The sequence below is a fragment of the Solanum lycopersicum genome, chromosome 7, assembly GCF_036512215.1.
Source record: "Solanum lycopersicum chromosome 7, SLM_r2.1".
In the NCBI taxonomy this organism is placed as follows: Eukaryota; Viridiplantae; Streptophyta; class Magnoliopsida; order Solanales; family Solanaceae; genus Solanum; species Solanum lycopersicum.
Genome location: NC_090806.1, coordinates 3,364,816 through 3,384,369, shown reverse-complemented (window position 1 = coordinate 3,384,369; position 19,554 = coordinate 3,364,816). Strand labels below are relative to the sequence as shown.

Here is a 19,554-nt window from a genome sequence, read left to right as displayed (position 1 = left end):
ATATATGAAATATTCTTATGTGAGAATTTTTCTGCACAGTAGATGATGATTGTTCCGTTATATTAAGCTAAGTTATATCAATATATACTTTCAAGCCTGCCAATTTTTTGAAAATAAACTAAATAAACAAATGAATCCCTTTTTTTCTATATAAACGTATAACTTAAAATGAAACCTTAACAATAATATGTTTCTCTACTTCTATTAAGGCTTAATAGTTTAAGATCCCCTTAAATTTGATACCTACAGCTGAACTATTTCTTGGTAGAGTTTTTTAGTTTGTTTTTTTTACAGAAAAAGAAGAAATTCACAGCTTAAACAAATCATCATTGCTACTTAGATGCTTTCAGCAGTTATCCGCTCCGAACTTGGCTACCTAGCATTTACCGTGGGCACGATAACTGGTACACCAGAGGTGCGTCCTTCCTGGTCCTCTCGTACTAGGGAAAGGCTAAAAAGAAATACATAGTTGAAAAGTGCATTATTTTGGCTAACTATTTTTATTTGGTTAAAAAATAATGGAGCTGAAGCAATTCCTTTTTATAGATTTTGCCCGAAAAAGTAAAAGTACACATATGAAATAAATAGTTGTTGGTCTCTTAATCAGAAATATAAAAATTCACCCATTTTTTTGTAAGTATAAAGAAAGTCTACACTTGGAACTTCAATATTTTGACTAAAACCTTTTAGTGGCTAAAATAATAGAACTTCAGTGAAGTCTATTTTGTAGACTTGAATCGAAAAAAATGTATACATATATGGTGAGATATGTGTGATTTATTAAGAAGATTCAAGAAGAAATATACAATTTTGAACAAATAAACTATTGTATATGATATGACTATGGCAATTAACTGTTGCAAGATACCCCACTTTGAAGTGATTTTTCAGTTTTTTCTTCACTCTTACGTGCCTAAAAGAGAGTGTGTCCGTGCTCTTTGCCATGCCAGTGTTTAGCAAGTGAAGGCTATCAAAAATACCACGTTTGGGTGGGGGGGGGGGGGGGGGTTAAGTAGGACCAACAGTAGTTCGGGTGTACACCGAACAAATGGTGTCAAGTTCAGGGTGGTCCCGAATTTTTTGTTGTTGTTGTTGTTGTTGATAAAGATAATGTTAGGGTGGTCCTGAACCATTAAGCCTTTTTTAAGAACTACTGATAAAACAATATCAAATAACAATTAGTTAAATAAATCTTTGCTTGTGAAAATGAAAGACAAAGATTTCAAGTACTTAAGCAATACTTGCTAAGAAAGTGATCATACACGTTACAGCGACACATTTAATTAAACAATAATGTCGTTATTGTTCATCTTTGTCCAGTTTAATACCAAACCAAATACATGTCTCTTTTTAGTCGGTTTGATTCATTTTTCAGTTCAATTTTGCCCGGCTTTTCAGTTTTTCTTGAACAGACTTACTTTGTTATATTGTTGGTGCTTGCTTTAAGATAAAAAAGATCGCAGAGAAATTATGTTAACCTTCCAATGTAACTTTTGGAAATTAGACTATATGAGTTAAGAGTTAGTTAACACAAAGTACCATGAAAAGGTCTCCAGAACTAGCAATGGACAAATTGTGCAGAAAACTAATTTAGGATTCAAACGAAGTTCATGCTGTTTTTTTAAAAGTAATTCGATGAGGTGATACTTTATCAAGGTATCAAGTTAGTCGCAAGGATTATACTGAGTTCAACTAAAGTGTAAACCACACATTTTTTAAATTAAATCGGTTAACATAACACGTGCAATCAATTTAAGTAACTATTATTAGGGCGACAGCTAGAGAGGTGTTGGGTGTCTCGAGAGGCCGTTCTGGTGGGCATTGAGTAGACTGGTGGTGGAATGGAGAATTACAAGGGGAAGTAGACGCAAAGAAGGTGGCTTATGCGAAGTTGGTGGAGAGTAAGACGAGAAGGAGAAGTGGATGAACAGGGAGAAGTATAAGATGGTTCGGTAGGAGACAAATTTAGTGCTTGCTATAGCAAAAACATCAGCTTTTGAGTTCTTGTACACAGAACTAGTGAACACACGTGGGGATAAGAAGTTAAACAGGTTAGCTAAGGCTAGAGAGAGGAGGGCCCGTGACCTTGACCAAGTGAAGTGCATCAACGATGAGGATGACAAAGTACTGTTAGAGGAAGTAATCATTAGTAGGAGATGACAGACATACTTCCATAAATTCTTGAACGAAGAGGGGGATAAATTGATTTGGTTTTGATTTTAACCAATAACCAAACCAATCCGTGAATACCCTACACGTGGCATACATTAGGTCGATTAAGGACATGTACAATAATACCGGAGTTAGGACACTGGGAAGAGACTCAAAACACTTCCCATGTTATTAGAGTTGCACCGAGGATCAACCCTTAGCCATTTCTATTTGCCTTGAAGAAGGATGTGTTGACGCAAAAAATTCAAGGAGATGATGTGTTGACGCAACAAATTCAAGGTGAGTTGTCATGGCGTAAGTTATTTGCGGATGGCGTAGTTTTGATTGATGAGATTCTCGACGGAATAAGTTGGAGGTCTGGAGACAGACCTTAGAGTCTAAAGGGTTTGGGTTGAGCAAAACCAAGACTGAATACATAGCGTGCGAATTCAGTGATATGATGCATGAGACTGACGTGGAGGCTCTAATACATAGGTCATCCAAAAGAGGGACACAAGCCCCCGGATAATCATTACCACATGTATACATGAGGTTTCTGGTGTCAATGATAGACGTTTTCAATCAGAACGTGCATTGCCATAGTCAGAGTGAACTATCTAACCATGTTGAATCAACATGACAGTGAAATATCCTTCATAAAGCTACATAATTCATTCAGACACTTAAACAAACACCTTATGAACAACCATTTCGAATCAACATGGCAGTGAAATATCCTTCACAAAGCTAAAAAAATTCATTCAGACACTTAAACAAACACCTTACAGGCAACCACTTTCCCTGATTTCCATAAAAACCTCAGGAGGTCAAATTCCACCCCACCCCACTACCACCATCACCCACCCGTCAACAACGAAATCACACAGTGTCAACCCACAAATTCAGACATGGAATGAAATTACAAAACACAAGTGTGAAGAAATTTCATACCTGGAATTTAGTGAGACAGTTCGATGCACAAAACATCCTTGCAATGACTGCACACTAAGGTCCTAAATCTCAATTTGTCAGTAGAAATTGCTTTTGGGCATTGCATTTTATTTGAATAAAAAGTTAACAGCTTTGTTTGGATAGTTGTTACCTATTCCAACTACTTACTTATTTATTTGAATACAATACTGCTATTTATTTTGATTCTCACTTAAATTATATTATATGATATCTTTATTTTCATTTTTGTATCCTACTTTTCTCGTAGATACCGTCTATTCATATGTCGTATTCATCAACACAATACAGTATAATTCCAAAGTCTCGCGAGTGGAAAAAGACTTTTTACTTGATATTAGACTCTATGAGTATGTCATAATTTGACCTTTTTAGATCGTTACGAGATAGCAATCACAAGAGATTGATCGGAATAGAATGCCATATATAGTAGACAGAAAAGTCACTCAACTGATCTCTTGCTTTCATATAAAATATCTTTATACGTCGCAACCTCAACTCTACATAGCTTAAGTAGGCCTATTGAAGAAAACAGACTTGTCCTAACTAGAATTAACAAAAACACCACATCTGCCTCAAGAGAGTTCTCATTTGAGCCTTTTTTCGCAAAACAGAACCCCGTCCTGGAAAAAAAACTAGTGTTTGTTTTTTTTAAATGGATGCCAGGTTGTTGCTTGTGCCAAACTGTGGATCCTTTACGTAATTGAACCCCATAATAGCGTGTTTACTGAAATTTCCTGTTTCGTTTTTGGTTCCATTTCCATGTTTCGAGGAGAAGTAAGATGAGTAGTTGAGGAAAGTAAAGGAGATATATTGATTGTTGTTTGAGTGTCTTATTCATGAAGTCATAGAAGTTGACAGCCCAACAAAAGATATTACATTATCTTCAAATGTCATCACCTCTCTAAAATAAGAATGTGTTATTATTTCTAGCCTAGCCTTATTAAATGGTTGATGTTAATCTCACATGTGAAAGCATACGGGATAACTTAGCTTGTCGTGATTAACTAGCAGTATTTATGTTGCCAAACATAACCTAAACTTGACGCGTTCATCACTATTTCTAGCCTAATTGAATGGTTGATTTTGTTCTGGTTGGGATATGAAGTTTGTTCGTTGAATATGAAAATATCTGAAGAAGGAAGGAAGGAAGCAATAAACTCCCTGTGTCTCCACTACTTTCTTAGCAGCAACCTAATCGTGTAGTGTACTATTCAAAACTCATCAGCAAAATGTGATAGAATTCATCTATAAATACGTATATGCATGCACGAATAATGTATTTAACTGCAAACAAATTAAAGAAACATGACGTTGGATCAGATTATTCCCTCAAATTCAAGCTCTAGGAGATGGACAGACCGCATAAGTAATGCCCTTCAAAAAGAAGTTGACATTGACTTGAATCTTCTCCCTCCTGTCTGTGTCCTTCAGGTTCCGAAAACACTAACTCATGAGAAACCAGAAGCGTATACTCCTCAGCTCATTGGCATGGGACCTTATCACCATTTAAGACCAGACCTATATCAAATGGAAAGGTACAAACTTGCTGCCATCAAGGACATTCTTGAGCCTGCTCAAATCATCAATTTCGAGCATCTCTTGATTGACAAACTCAGAGAGAACGACCTTGTTGTCCGCGTCTGTTATAACCGGTTCATGGACATAGATGAGGAGACTTTAGCTTGGATAGTAGCCATAGATGGTCTATTCTTGATTAATATTTTCCGTTCAGCGTATAGCAGTAACCTGCATAATGATCCTGAAAATAATATCGATGACTCCATTTTCACCCGAGACTTTATGATGCTTGAGAACCAAATCCCCTTTGTGGTTTTGAGGCAAATTCGAAAGTTTCTCCATCTCTCTTCCCCTGAGGACAGAGAAGATGCAGAGTTAATTTCCATGTTTAGGCGCTTTTGTGAAATGCATTCCCCACTTCCTTTGCCTGCAAACAACGAGTATCATGGAAATAACATCAAAGAAACTCAGCCTCTTCATTTGCTAGATCTTATGTATCGTTTAATCCTCGATGATCATGTAGATTTTGCTTCGGTTCCTATTCAAACATCACACATCATTAATATCAAACATGACGATAAAGATGATGCACATGATCAAGATACACATGGTGACATCATTCACAAATTCGAAACAATGTTGAAGGTGCTAGAGCCTATAGGTCCAAGAAAAGTGCAAAAAGTTGTTAAGCCCATCAACCAGATTTTATCAAACGTGCCATGGTCAAAGATTTCCGGGCTATTTAGGGAAGCTATGGAAAGAAATGAAGACCAAGAAAGTAAGAATATCATTACTATCCCTTCAGCATCCCAATTGTGGTGTTATGCCAGTGTCAAATGCATCCCCATCCGCGAGGGTATCTGTAAGATTAAATTTGAACAAGCTTCTTCAGCTTTATACCTTCCTGTGATCACAATGGATGCTGGCTCAGAAGTTATACTTAGAAACTTGATGATATATGAAGCTGCCATGTCGAAGTCCAAGCTCGAATTTGCCACATACATAAATCTAATGAGTGGGACTGCAAATACTACTGAGGATGTGAGGGTTCTTAGGCAAGCTGGTGTTATCAAAGGGGATTTGACTGATAAGGAAATTGCCACTTTGTTCAGTACCATGCAAAGGTCATTTGTGAGATCTAGTGAAATTTCTAATGTGGAGATTGTCATGAAGAAAGTTAACGAATACTACGACCAAAGGCTAATCGTTAGGGCTCGTAGAGGATTTAAGAAAAGCATCTATGTTTCTTTGAAGTTGTTGCCTGTTGCTTTGTCAATATTCTTTGTCTTGCTGCTAATTTTCAAGACAGTTTGCTCTCTGTATGATTGCCACAATGTTTGGGGCTATAAAGATGGAAATTAATTAAACCATGGTATAGATATATTGTAGATCAAACAACTTAGTATTGGAAATTCCATGATTACAATATCAAACAAAGATTAGTTTGATTGTCATACAATTTCATACTAGTACAACAACATCAAAATATTCAACCTTGTTGTGTCTTAGTATTGTTATGTCACTATCAATACCAGAGTTTAGAACAATATAATGGACTACTAGACAAGCAACATCAAATATATATATATCTTGTAGATATTAGAGTTTATGTATATCTCATAAGAGTTTAGAATTTTAATTCCAATTCAAAGGTATTTTATTGAAGAATTTGTGACTACATTGATTTGACATGAGCAATGTTAAGATCCAATTGTATAAAAAGTCCCGCAATGTATGAACATGTCGTTTAACTTGGTCTCGTTTCGCATCTATGTCCTCCAATTTTGGATGAGTACAACTACTACACAAACAGGTAAATACTTAAACTTGGACAGAGCTGATTAAGTAAACACATACGTCCTCTGTAGTAATTTTGTGGTTACAAATTTCTTCTTTCTATATTTATTCATTTATTTTTTATTTATATTATATCAAAAGTAGATAGCTTTTTGTATAGGAGGGTTGTGACATATTCGTAGAGTTGTGACTTTTCCAATAAGTTATGACCTCTCCAAATAATTGTGACTTTTCTGTAGGATTGTGACTTTATGATAAGACACAATAAACACATGTTTTTACTATCCTTTATTGGTTATAAATAGAGGAGTTCTCTTAATTTTTTTCTTAATCGAAGAACTATTCAAAAAAGTACAACTACTCAATGTGAAAAGGTGTTTGCTTTTTATAAAATATTATAAGAATAAATAAATAATTTAATATAGTAAAAAATATATTAAATTAGGTGTTTTCAGTTTGTGAGTTTTATATTAATTTAATATTCAAGTTATAGTAGATAGATATAGATAGAGAGATATAGAAGATAGACAAATATTTTGATATTAAATTTGGAAGGTAATATGAGACTACAATTTTAATTTTTTTTAATAAAGTTTGATTTTATATAATTATTTCCCAACTAGGATTGAAACTAACTTATTGAATCTGACATAGATCTACTTGTTGTTAATAGATCAAAAATTGCATTGTTTTGATAGATAACTCTTATATAAAATTCATTAATATCTGAGCTCATTAATTTATCCCGCAACGATTGGTCTCAACTAATGAGAAAAAATTAATAATAAATAAGAAAAATCATTCATTCTGACTCTATATTTGTTCGAATAAAATGCTTACTTAATTTCATGTATCTAATCAAAAAGTCAATTCTTATTCAGACATTGATGTGTAGTTTATATGACAAGAGCAATGTTATGATATTTTAGTAATATTCAATTACATTTATAATTATATTATAGATAAGAATTTCTCGTTGTGATACTTTGATGTATTATATGTGTCTTGAGTACATTATTCAAAAGTATTCGTTACTTTCTAAAAATTTATATCTTGTGAAATTATAACATGTAAAATAAATGATAGATAACATGACATTCAAGAAATTAGGAAAAGAAAAACAAGAGAATTTAAATATTCTTATTTTATTTCGAATATAAGTATAAAATTCATTGGATCTCCCCTCAAAACATCATAAGATTTAAAGAAATAAGATCCTAATTAATTAACTTAACTTTAAAATTATGGGAATTAGTATCCCAATAGAGTTCAACATGATTCAAAAGTTTTTATTACTTTCTTAAACTTCATGTCTTGTTAAATTAAAGGAAAAATTAGTAAACTAGACAAAAATAATAACATATTTAGTAAAAATATTCATACTTTATAAATATTAGTAATAATGTCAAAAATGTCATTATTTTAAAAAATTTATGTTTCCAAATTTTTTCCTATTTTATCTCCCTTTTTTTCAATTAATTATATTTATCCTTTTTTTAAAAAAAAAAATCTCTATTATATTTATCTTTTCTGATTTTCCTCCAATATTCAACTTATCAATTTTTCTCTTCCATATATTTTGGTTGTTTTTTTTTACTAAAAAATTGGATCATCAAGAATCCTTTGATTAAGGTATCCTTAATTTTTATCCTATTTTCAGATTTCTTTTCTGATTTTGTTTTTGTTTAAATCTTAAAAAATTGTTGTTTGTATTTTTCAATATCCGTGAGGGTTTACTCTCCAATGGCTGAATCCAAGAGGCTTACTAGGGTATTCATCTTAATCAACCAAATTGTAGTGATTTTTCATCCTTCAGTTTATTTATTACTCAAGAAATAGCAATAGCGGATAATGTAGGATTCACTGCTAAAATGAGGGAAGAAGAGGGTCAGAACATTTACAAGACTCAATTGGTGTGCAAAACCTTCCTCAAATTCCATAACGCAAATGTAGAATCTTCATCTACTCATTGGAATCTTGAAAAAAGACGACGAAGACCGAATAGTTGTCGAACAATTTTTTATTTGTTTCTTTTGTATTTATAGTTTTAGAATTTGGTATTCTTTCTCAATTTGTATTCAAATCACTATGTATAATATCAAGTATTCGTCAAAAATTTCATGTTGCATAGTACATGAATCTTGTATTTGTCCCTAATTTGTATTCATCCAAAGTTATGTCAACTAGTTATGTTATTTATTTATAGGAAGAACAACTTTCTATTAGTTTATTTGTATTTTGTATTCGAATACAAATACAAATAATATATATTTGGGAATGAATACGACTTAGAAAAAGAAACAAGATTCTAAAGAGAAAAATAAATACATAGTGAAAAAATATACGAATACAAATGTATTTCTTAAATAGCTACATATTTATTTGACATACATATTGGAATGAATACAAACTGATAAAATACAAGTTTCATTATACAAAACACAACATGAAAACTAGAATGAATACAAATACAAATGGAATATATTTTGGAATAAATACGATTTAACTAAGGACAAGAAATTCTGGAAATAAAACAAATAAATTGTGACAAAAATATGTCAAATAACATGTAAAACTATATATGTTCAAATTTCTAAATTAAAAAAAAATTAATAGATAAATCTATATTGTATTACCATAAAGTTTTATAATAATAATTAGTGAAAAATGAATATAAAATTTTTTGATTATATGATTTCATAACAATATTTAGTGAAAAATGATATTGAGATTTTATAAATACAGTAAAACCTCTATAAATTAATATTCGGTAAATTAATAATCTCTCTAATGAAATTATTATAGGAATATTTGATCATAAATGTTTATTCTTAATTTTATTGGTCATGAATGGATGCATTTTAATGGTTGTTCTCTTCATTTTCAAAGGATAGCTCCTCTGGAACAGGTTTACTCTCTCTACTACAACTAAATACAACTAAGCTTAAATCATGTTTGACAGATTTGTAGAATACCATTTTTCCTTATTATGTGGGGAAGGTCAATGTTGCTCGTTTTCTAATTCAATGATACAACATACACTTTCATAAGATAAAAATTTCTCACTCTGATGTTTTGATATATTATACGCTATTCAAAAGTTTTCATTACTTTTTTATAATTTATATCTTGTTAAATTATAACACATAAAATAAATGATCGAGTAACATAACATTTAAAGAAGTAGGAAAATAAAAACAATAGAACTAAATATTCTTATTATATTTCGAATATAACTATAAAATTCATTGGATCCTCTCTCAAAACATCATAAGATTTAAAGAAATAAGATCCTAATTAATTAGCTTAAATTTAAAGTTGTGGGAATTAGTATCCCAATAGAGTTCAATCTTATCACCGCAGATTAATCCACCTTTTTCGAATAAATCCTCACAAACTATTGCATAGTCCTTACATGGCTTCATCTTCACCACATAAGCTCCTGCATTATTAACAGGATTGTTCTCTTCAGTTACGTCTAATAATTCAAAACAATGTTTGTTCCCTTTATCTACAAGATGGACCATTTCCTCCATCCAATGTGGAAAAACATGTGCAATAGCGAATACAAATGGAAGCACTAATAAGTTGTTTTGTTGTTCAAACTGGGTGATAGTCTTCCTAATCTTTTGGGGACCTTGAACAGGGGCAGAGTGGGTGGTCGTATTCATAATAGTAATTATAGAGAAATGTGTTTTGATGAAAATTTACAATGTTGAGGGAAAAAAGGTAGAAATTTATAGTAATTATTTACCATTAAATTTGGAAGGTAAATCACACTATAATTATTTTTTCTAATAAAGATTGGTTTCATATATTTGAGATTAGATACTGTGATTACTAATGCATTAATTTTTTTCTAGTCATATTCCTTCTAGAACTTGCTTTGACGGATCTTTTATACAAGTGTGTTATTTTAATATAATTACAAGTAATTTTATTTATAATTTTTTAATAAATAACAAAAATTTAGATATAATAAATCAAATTACATTAATTATTAATTGTATTTGAAGTGTATGACGTATACAAATAGGTAATTCTCTTAGTGTACCTTTTATTAATAATTGGAAAATAATTTAAATATACCATCAAATTATTGAAAATGACTCACCTATGTCATCCGTCTAGAGTATGGCACATTTAGGTCATCGTTTTTATAAAACATGTTCATTTATATCATTATTTTTTATAGTGATTTTGTAGAAACAGTTTTGCCACATGGCCTCTCGTTAGAGGTCTACAAAAAAATTGACCAGTAAAAAAATAACTTACCAACACTCTATTATTTATTCAATTTGGACTGAAACTAACTCATTGAACCTGACATAGATCTACTTATTGTTAATGGATCTATAGAGGTATTATGATAGAGAACTCTTGTATAGAGTTCATAAATAACTGAGCTCATTATTTCATCCTACATCCATCTAAATGATCGATTTCAATTCAGGAGGAAGAACGAGTGATAAAGACAAAATCATCCATGAACTATTTTGAAGCATTAATCAACACCATCTTATTTCTAAAAGAAGAAATCCATATATAGTTTGTGTTTGACACCTCATACGTCGAAGTGTTCAAAGTATCTACTAAGGGTTTCAAAATACAGATAGGACAAACAAAACAAGCAACATGTTGTTCCACAGGCATGTTTGTCAATTCTAGATGTGCAACTTATAACCGTTCAAACTAGGTTGACGTTACTCTCTAACCAAAAGGGAATCAAAAGATTGAGAACAAATATTATTCTCTCTAGAATATGATCAAAAACATTGCTTCATGATAGCGTTCATCTTATTAGCATAAACCAAAGTGTCAACTACTCTCATGGTATTTTAATGCTTGCAAGGGTTGTAATATGATTGTAACTCATCATCGAAATTATTTTGATGAATTAATTTAAATAATGACTTATTGCGATTAAAAATTTTCATTTCTGATAAAGCAAAGTGTGTGAATCAATTGAATAACTTCAATAGGTTTTAGGTTTGGTGTATTAAATAATTTTTAATTATTGATGCTTGTACTATATTTGGTGTATCTAGAAGGCATGCAAGTCACTTAAAATGTAATTACATGTTATTCTACATAACTTGTAATAAATGAAATTAATCGGTTATAATAAATTAAATCAAGCTCGAACTTGCCAAATACGTCAATTTAATTAGTGGGATTGCAAATGCTATGGAGGATGTGAGGTTGCTTAGGCAATATAGATAATCATTGAATCAATATTTTATTACACTGATAGCTCTCAAAGCTTATGTAGAACAATGAACTGTAAGGCCATATCAATGTCAAATATCTCGTTGAAATTAGAGCTTATGTATTAGTTGTTGTATTGAACACTGAGTTTTGTGTCACAGCTCACTTCAAATCATAAGGATGTGAGTTCGAGTCACCAGAAGAATAACAGATAGAAGCTCCTAGGGAGAAGTTAAAAAAAAACAAACAAAAGGTGGCACAGATTAGCTCATTCCATTCATCGGGGACTCCGGGTAGACACCAATGGCCACAATCTTGCTTTGCCCTTCTACCGATCTTCTCATACACTGATGGGTGGTCATCCTTTCGGAAATTTATTGACTGTGTTATATTTAAAAGGACTACTGGCAGCTGCCTTTCCGTAACACCTCCTCCACAATCTTCATTTTCAAAGGATAGCTCCTCTCAAAACAGGTTTACTCTCTTTACTACAACTTCCACCTGAATCCCGATCTCTGCCTCTGTGTAAATACAAGTAAACTTAAACCTCGTTTGACAGAGTTGTAGAATACCATTTTTCCTTATTAGAATGAATATGGAATGTGGGGAAGGCTGAATGAGCAATGTTGCTCGTTTCCTTCAATGATACAACATACACTTTCATAAGATAAGAAGTCTCGTGTTAGTATTTTCATATATAAGTCGGAGATTACCTCTTCGAGCTCTGGCAGCATTTCCTTCTTAGACAGCTTCGGAAAGCCCTTCACAAATTCTTTCTTTCCTTAGTTGTGTCACTTAAAATATACCATCACCAATAGTCTCTGCAGGAACATGTTCCGTTCTCAAACTTATGGAACCTATTGGCATCTCTAACAAGAAATATTTTCTTCAAAATCTTTGACAAACCCTTGATGTACTCATGACAATCTCCACAAACTCTCAAATTCTTGAAAACACGAATTGGCTTCCCCTCAATTTCATCGCTACCAGAAAGAAGTGCCAAACCAATTGCCAATTTCTCGCTGTGAAATCTCAGGCTCTCATCCCGTGTTTCATCTTCAACATCGTGTAATGAAAAGCTTACTTCCCGTGTGTAACCGAGTTCATATTTCATTTTCTTCTCCATCTTATATAAAAATTCATGGATAGCTTTAGTAAGTGGGTGTGTCTCATCTCTGTTGTAGAAAAAGTGCATCTTCTTGTCGATCTCCACCCAACTTTGTCCTGCTTCTTTTCTTAAACCTTTCGTTTTCACCAGTCCTCTTAATCCCTCACATTCTTCCCATAGGCGGGCATCAGCAAAGATGTTTGACATCATAACATAATTCACCGGATTATTGCCATCTAATTTTAAGAGAATCTCTCCAACTTCTATTCCTATTTCTACATTCTTGTGTACTCTACATGCACCAAGCAGTGTCTGCCAAATACCAACATTTGGTTTTACCGGCATGTTCTCTATCACAACCTTAGCTTCTCTTAGGCGTCCAGCTCGACCTAAGATATCAACCATGCAAGCATAATGCTCGACTGAGGGTTTTAAACAATTTGAATTGCATAGTTTTGAAAAGAATTCTTCACTTTCTTGAACTAACCCCGAATGACTACAAGCTGTGAGCAGAGCTAAGTAGGAAACCTCATCAGGCTCAATCCTATCCATGTGCATTTTCTTGAATAGTTCAACTGCTTCTCCACCGAGACCATACTTCCCATACCCGGTGATCATAACGGTCCATGAAATCACATTTTTTTCTGGCATAACATCAAAAAGTGTTTCGGCTTCCTCTATTAACCCACATTTTAGATACATATCCATGATTGAATTCAATACAGATATGTCTAACCCAGAAGGTATTTTTACTGCACAACAATGTAATTGTTTCCCAAGCTCAATTAGAGTAAAATCAGCAAAGATACCCATCATGCTTGACAGCACAAATCCATCCAATGTGATGCTACTTTCCCTGAGCTGCTTGAACAAGTTCATTGCCTCTGTTAATTTGCCTTCTTGAGCATACCCTACGGTCAGTGTCGTCCATGATATCACACTTTTCTGTTCAACTTGACTAAACACCTTATGAGCTTCAAACAAGTTTCCTGACTTGACATACAAATCAATTAGGGCGCCTGCAATAACTTTTTGGCTGGAAATAAGGAATCCCTTAGTAATAAGAAAACCATGAATTTGGCTTCCTTCACGGACCGCCTTAAAACCACTGCAAGCCTTCAATGTGCTTGCAAACGTAAACTCGTCTGGCATTTCTCCTTGTTGTTGCATTTTTTTGAACAGACACAAAGATTTATCACCAAATCCTCCCATTGCGTACCCTGCTATCATTACATTCCACGTTATGAGACTCTTTTCTGGCATTTCATGGAACTTCTTTTCAGCCTCACCAAGTTTCCCACATCTCGAGTACATATCAATAATTGAATTGCCCGCAACTGGATGCTTTTCGAACCCACTTTTAGCACACAACCCATGAATCTGTTGTCCATTTTCCAGAACACCAAGAATACCACATGCCTTTAAGTTAGTAGAAAAAGTGTATTCATTGGGTCTTACATTTGAAAAGAGCATCCGAGAGAGAAGCAACAAGGATTCTTGAGCATTAGAGTGATGTAAATATCCACACATTAAAGCCGTCCAAGAAACCACATTTCTTTCAGGCATTTTATGAAATACTGAGCGAGCCAGTTCCACTCTACTGCACTTCCCGTACATATCAATGAGATCATTGCCTATCATCAAATCAAATGCATAACCCATCCTTAATACAGCTCCATGAACTTGCTTTCCCACATCTAAAGACAAAATCTTCGAACAATTTCTCAGTAGTTCGGCCAACCTTTGCCTCTCATTCATTACAAAAGTTGTACCTTGCTGCATCTTCTTATCAGATAGCTATAAATCTCTTGTGGAACTCAAAGAAGTTGTCCAAATATTTGTAATCTCATTTGAAACTCTGGAGAAGTGTTGTTAAATGAGAATCCAGGTTCAGATATACGACTGTTCCAATTTTTCTCCCCAAGGGTGATTTGGGTTATATTATGTAACAGGAGAGATTCAAACTGGTTTCGGTTCACTGTACTTCCAACCAGCATCAGCCTCTTTCCTTTCAATCTCTTCGAAAAATCTGATGCATTAAACCTACAAAAGTAGAATTCGTTTAAAGATACAAATTATTAAATAGTCCCCTGAATCAACAAATGACAGGCTATTTATCAATGAAATGAATTAAGTTTTATCATCACATGAATCAGCAGAACAAAAGAAACTACAAATATTACAGAATACTGTTGATACTACCATACCATCTATTAACATGTGCAATCAATTTATGAAACTAATATCTGATTCACTACAAAATGTTATAAAGTCAGAAAAAATATTTACTTTATTGAGTTGATCATGTATCATATTGTGTATTAAACATATGTACTATCCAATCCTTAAACATAGAGAGAGTGTGTGAGTCTGTGAGATGATCAAAAATCTATCATGTTTATGTTCCGCGTCACCCCGGGGCGATCATTACCACTTGAAGTTTCAGTTAACCAGAAACATCTCAATGATACACATTTTCAATTAGAAAGTGCAATGCCACACATCTTGAATCAACATGACAGTGAAAATATCATTCACAAAGCTTAAAGAATTCACTTAGACACTTAAACAAACACCTTACATACAACCATTTTGAATACACTGAAATATCTTCTACAAAGGTAAAGAATTCATTCAGACATTTAAACAAACACCTTACGAGCAACCATTTTTCCATATTGCTTTAACAATATTGGGAAGTTTCGATTCCAACCCCACCCACCCGCCAATGAAAAATTATTTATACCTTAAAATTTATTTGACAGTTCGATACACAAAACATTTCGTATTTAAGATAGGTTGTGGACTGCACATCAAAGGTCTTAAATATAATTTCACAAATTTTATTTGAATTACAAGTTATAAGTATGTGAGTAGAAAACATTTTTCACTTGAAAAAAAATAAAATTGATTTTTCAAACCTGAAATTTATTTTTTAAAAATATTTTGAAATGCTAAAGTACATTTTTATATGTTTATGAGTGAAATAAAAATCTTTTTGCGCTATTTAAAAAGTTGCAAAATTCATTTTTTTGTCTATTATTTTTAAGAATGTCACGCTATTAACAAAAAAAAAATATTATCAAGTCAGAAGAACATATAATTAAACTAGTTTAGGGTGATTTTTTAAAAATTAGGGAGACTAAATATATTCAAATTATAAATACTCTTTGTAAAAAGTATCGCTAAATACAAATTCAACTTTAAAATTTTCGAATAAAGTAATTTTTATTTTATTTTCATAGTTAAATGAAACTTTTCATAATTTTTCTAACCATCAAAACCTACTCTGTAAATAGTAAATACTTCAAGACTTATATATTGTTGTAAATCAATTTACTTTTCATAATTTTTCTAACCATCAAAATTGTATAATTCGCTGGCTTAAAATTGTATAATTCGATGGCCTATTTCGCTGTAATTGTATAATTTGTTTTGCATACAGTTGAATCGAATTAAATGTATGTATATTGCATAATTATAAGTGTATAGCAAGAAGATATATGGTTTTCTCGCTTTATACAAAAACAGAAACACAATATATACACTTATGTTGTATAAAGCTAGAGAAAATTGTATTTCACTGCAATTGTATAATTCGTTGGCCTTTTTCTCTGCAATATTTCAAGTAAAATGTTTGTAAATTGTATAATTAAGTGTATAACACGGAGATATACATTTTTGCATGTGTATATACAATTTTCTCTCGCTTTATACAAAACAGAAACAGAATTATACACTTCTGTGTATAAAGCGAGAGAGGCGAGCGAGAATGGAGAGTGGCGAGCGAGATTTTTGGGAGAGAGACGCTGACAAATTTTAGCTAATGTTTGCTATGGAACACAATTAAATCAAACCCTAGCTATTCCATTTAATTTGGGTTATTAGTTTGCTATTATATACAATTTTCCCTTTATTTAAATTCAAAAGGTTAAATGTCCTCTATTTCTTTTTTTTCCTTTTTGGTTATTTTGTAGTCTAATAATATTACTGTTTTATAGTCTAATATTATACTAATTTCACCATAGTTTAAAATTTGTAAATTGCATGTCCTTCACTAAGTTAATAAATATGATGCACATCCCAATCCATGAACACAAGCATTTTTAAAAAGCTTTATTAAGTTGTTTCTGTCCTAATTTAAAATATTTATTGGGAGGAGTTTTGACTATTTTATATTATTCTATCATTCAATAATTGGGGTGTTTATAATCTTCAAGAACAATTATAATTAAGGATAAAATGGAAAAAAGAACTTACATTGAATTTCTAAAATAAAAAATAATTTGATATAATTATTTTTAAAAATCACGACAGATAACTTGAGACGATAGAAATAACATATTTAAAATAATATACTATTTCAATTTTATGAAAAATAAATATAGGTTATAAATAAAGAGATCATGAGAAATTATCAGTTAAAAAGGTTTTTGACTTTATTAGTAAAAGTATCAAATATGATGACAAACATGAAATAAAGATAAAAGTGAGTTTCTCGGATAATAAGTATCATTCACTTTCAACTTTAAGATTATTAATTGGGAAGAGTTATGAAATGAATTTTTATTGATCCTAGTAGGCTAGACTCTACCAAAATAAATAGTTGACTTTGGATAGTATTCTTATCTTCAATTAAGATCAGAATTACAATATTTCGAACTAGTGGATGTTGTATAATGTGTTATATGTTATTTATGTGCGGAGTTTAAGTACAAATTACATATTTTGATCGAATTTAATAATTTAATTTAATTATTTTATTTTATCATAGAAAATCTATTGAAATTGTATAAAGTAATAAAAATAATAGAAGTTTCAATCATAAATTTTAAATTTCAATTTTGCATTATAATCAAGAAAAATTATGTTCTATAGTCTATACACAAGAATTAAACAAGAGATAACAAATTCAAACTATGTAAATAATATATTTTTTCAAATACTTCATACAATTAAATCCTTGGTCACGAATTTTACTAATTTCTTTTCAAGTCTATCAAGTCTAGTCTTTCAAATTATAAAAACGAGTCGTTATAATTCTGATCAAATAGGGGTTATTCGATATGAGTATAAGAAAAATAATCTTAATATATTATTTTATATAATTCTATCAATTATCCAGAATTTTATATGTACCACCAACAATATCAAATAATTAACTCATGGACAAATACCAAAAAGTCAAAAACTATCTTTATTATTTTCTTAGTAACTAACAAAGTATAATTATGAATTTATTACTTTTTAGTTTAATAAATAAAAAATATTATAATTAATATATTTTATATCCAATTTCATAAACTAATCTCTACCACCCTTAATTAAATATCCACCTTAAATAATCTCATTTCTTAAATATTACGTAAAAAGATTGATGAAGCCACGATGTACCATGTTACTACCATCATCATAACAACTTGACAAGTCACCAACATCGGTTGTGCAAAAGATGGCGAGTCTCGAGTTTCGAGTCTGCTTTATATTTAATAAAAATTTTAAGTTAGAGTGTTGAGATATAGATAAAATTATATCAGAAACATTATTTTTAAATAGATTTTATAATATATATTTTAATTTAATCGAAATTTTAATACAAATTTCATATTCCGAGAAAAACCAACTTGAGAAGTCAGGCAAAAGAATAAATTAACCCAAATTCAAAAGAAAAATATCTATCTTTAACCAAAAAAAATCTCTATTATCTTTGTGGATCCTCTAACTAATTTTGTTATTTTTCAAAAAAAAATCATATATTATTGAAAAACTTTTTTCAATTCTATTTTATGGACCACTTTAATTTGCGTATCAACCATATCTTTCTATCTATGTATTATAATAGGTATAACTTGTCCTTTTCCTCTATTTCTTTTTATATTAGTGTTTAATTAATTTAAATTTATATCACGCAGTATTATTTGGGAAAAAAATATTTTTTGTCAAAAGAAGTTTATATTTAAAATCTATAATTAAAAAAATGAATTTATTCATAAATCATATTCTTTGTTTCTCCTTTTTTTTAAAAATTTGTATAAAAATACATCTTTTTTTATTTTTGACAATTTTATAATTCAATTTTTTACCTAATATGTTTAATATTATAATACCTAATATGTTTAATTTTATAATCATATTCTATATCTTTAATCATATTCCTAATATGTTTAATCTTATAATCATATTCTATTTTTTAAATTATTTTCTTAAATTTCATATCAAACAAAAATAATACGAAAGAGGTGGAGTGAAACAACAACATTCTTTATCTTGAAAAATCACTTCATTTATTTTTTTAATCATCTAGTGGCTATGCAATTAATGGCAAATTGTTCAATTTGGCCATTGTTAAGTCAAAAAATTTAATAAATGAGGTAGATGTGGAATTATAACCACATTTATGAGAAAAAATAGATGAAAGTTGACAAGTAAAAAAAATATATTTGTTTGACAGAGCTAATCTCTTTACAAGAAAAGAGCCAAAAACTATTTGTACAAAATGCAATAGACTATTAAATCCAAGTAGTTATCACTAAAAAAAGTAAATATAAATTACTTGTTAAGATATATTTTTCCATCTTAATTTATATGATTTTATTATAAAAAAAATGAGAATATATAAAATTAGGCTCTATGGAATAATAAAATAAAATAACAGAGGTAACATTTTTCCATTTTATTCAAACTAAAAAAACTAAATTAGTATTCCATCCATCCATCCATCCATCTGAATTTATGTGCCACTTATATCTATTATAAATTATTCATTTTCCATAAATTAGGAGTAACATTATAAAATAAAT

At 30.9% G+C, this 19,554-nt stretch overlaps 2 protein-coding genes across 5 annotated transcripts; one reads left to right on the top strand and one right to left on the bottom strand.

The window, feature by feature from the left end:
• Nucleotides 1-4,428: 4,428 nt before the first annotated feature.
• Nucleotides 4,429-6,003, top strand: LOC101256194 (putative UPF0481 protein At3g02645). Its single transcript, XM_004242972.2, has one exon. It carries the CDS (start codon nt 4,429-4,431, stop codon nt 6,001-6,003), a length of 1,575 nt encoding a protein of 524 aa, XP_004243020.2.
• Nucleotides 6,004-11,732: 5,729 nt separating this feature from the next.
• LOC101255899 (putative pentatricopeptide repeat-containing protein At3g15130) lies at nt 11,733-15,869 on the bottom strand. Of its 4 annotated transcripts, XR_011221930.1 has the most exons (3): nt 15,501-15,817; nt 12,360-14,797; nt 11,733-12,167 (listed from the first exon to the last, which is right to left on the bottom strand). XR_011221930.1 is itself a non-coding variant. In XM_069299857.1 (2 exons), the coding sequence occupies exon 2, from the start codon at nt 14,534-14,536 to the stop codon at nt 12,455-12,457; it is 2,082 nt and encodes a 693-aa protein (XP_069155958.1). In that variant the 5' UTR covers nt 14,537-14,797; nt 15,044-15,817; the 3' UTR covers nt 11,733-12,454. The 4 variants fall into 4 exon arrangements, 2 of the variants coding, with proteins under 2 accessions (XP_069155958.1, XP_069155959.1); XR_011221931.1 differs by having other exon boundaries at nt 11,733-12,283; nt 12,360-15,869; XM_069299857.1 differs by having other exon boundaries at nt 11,733-14,797; nt 15,044-15,817.
• Nucleotides 15,870-19,554: the final 3,685 nt, after the last annotated feature.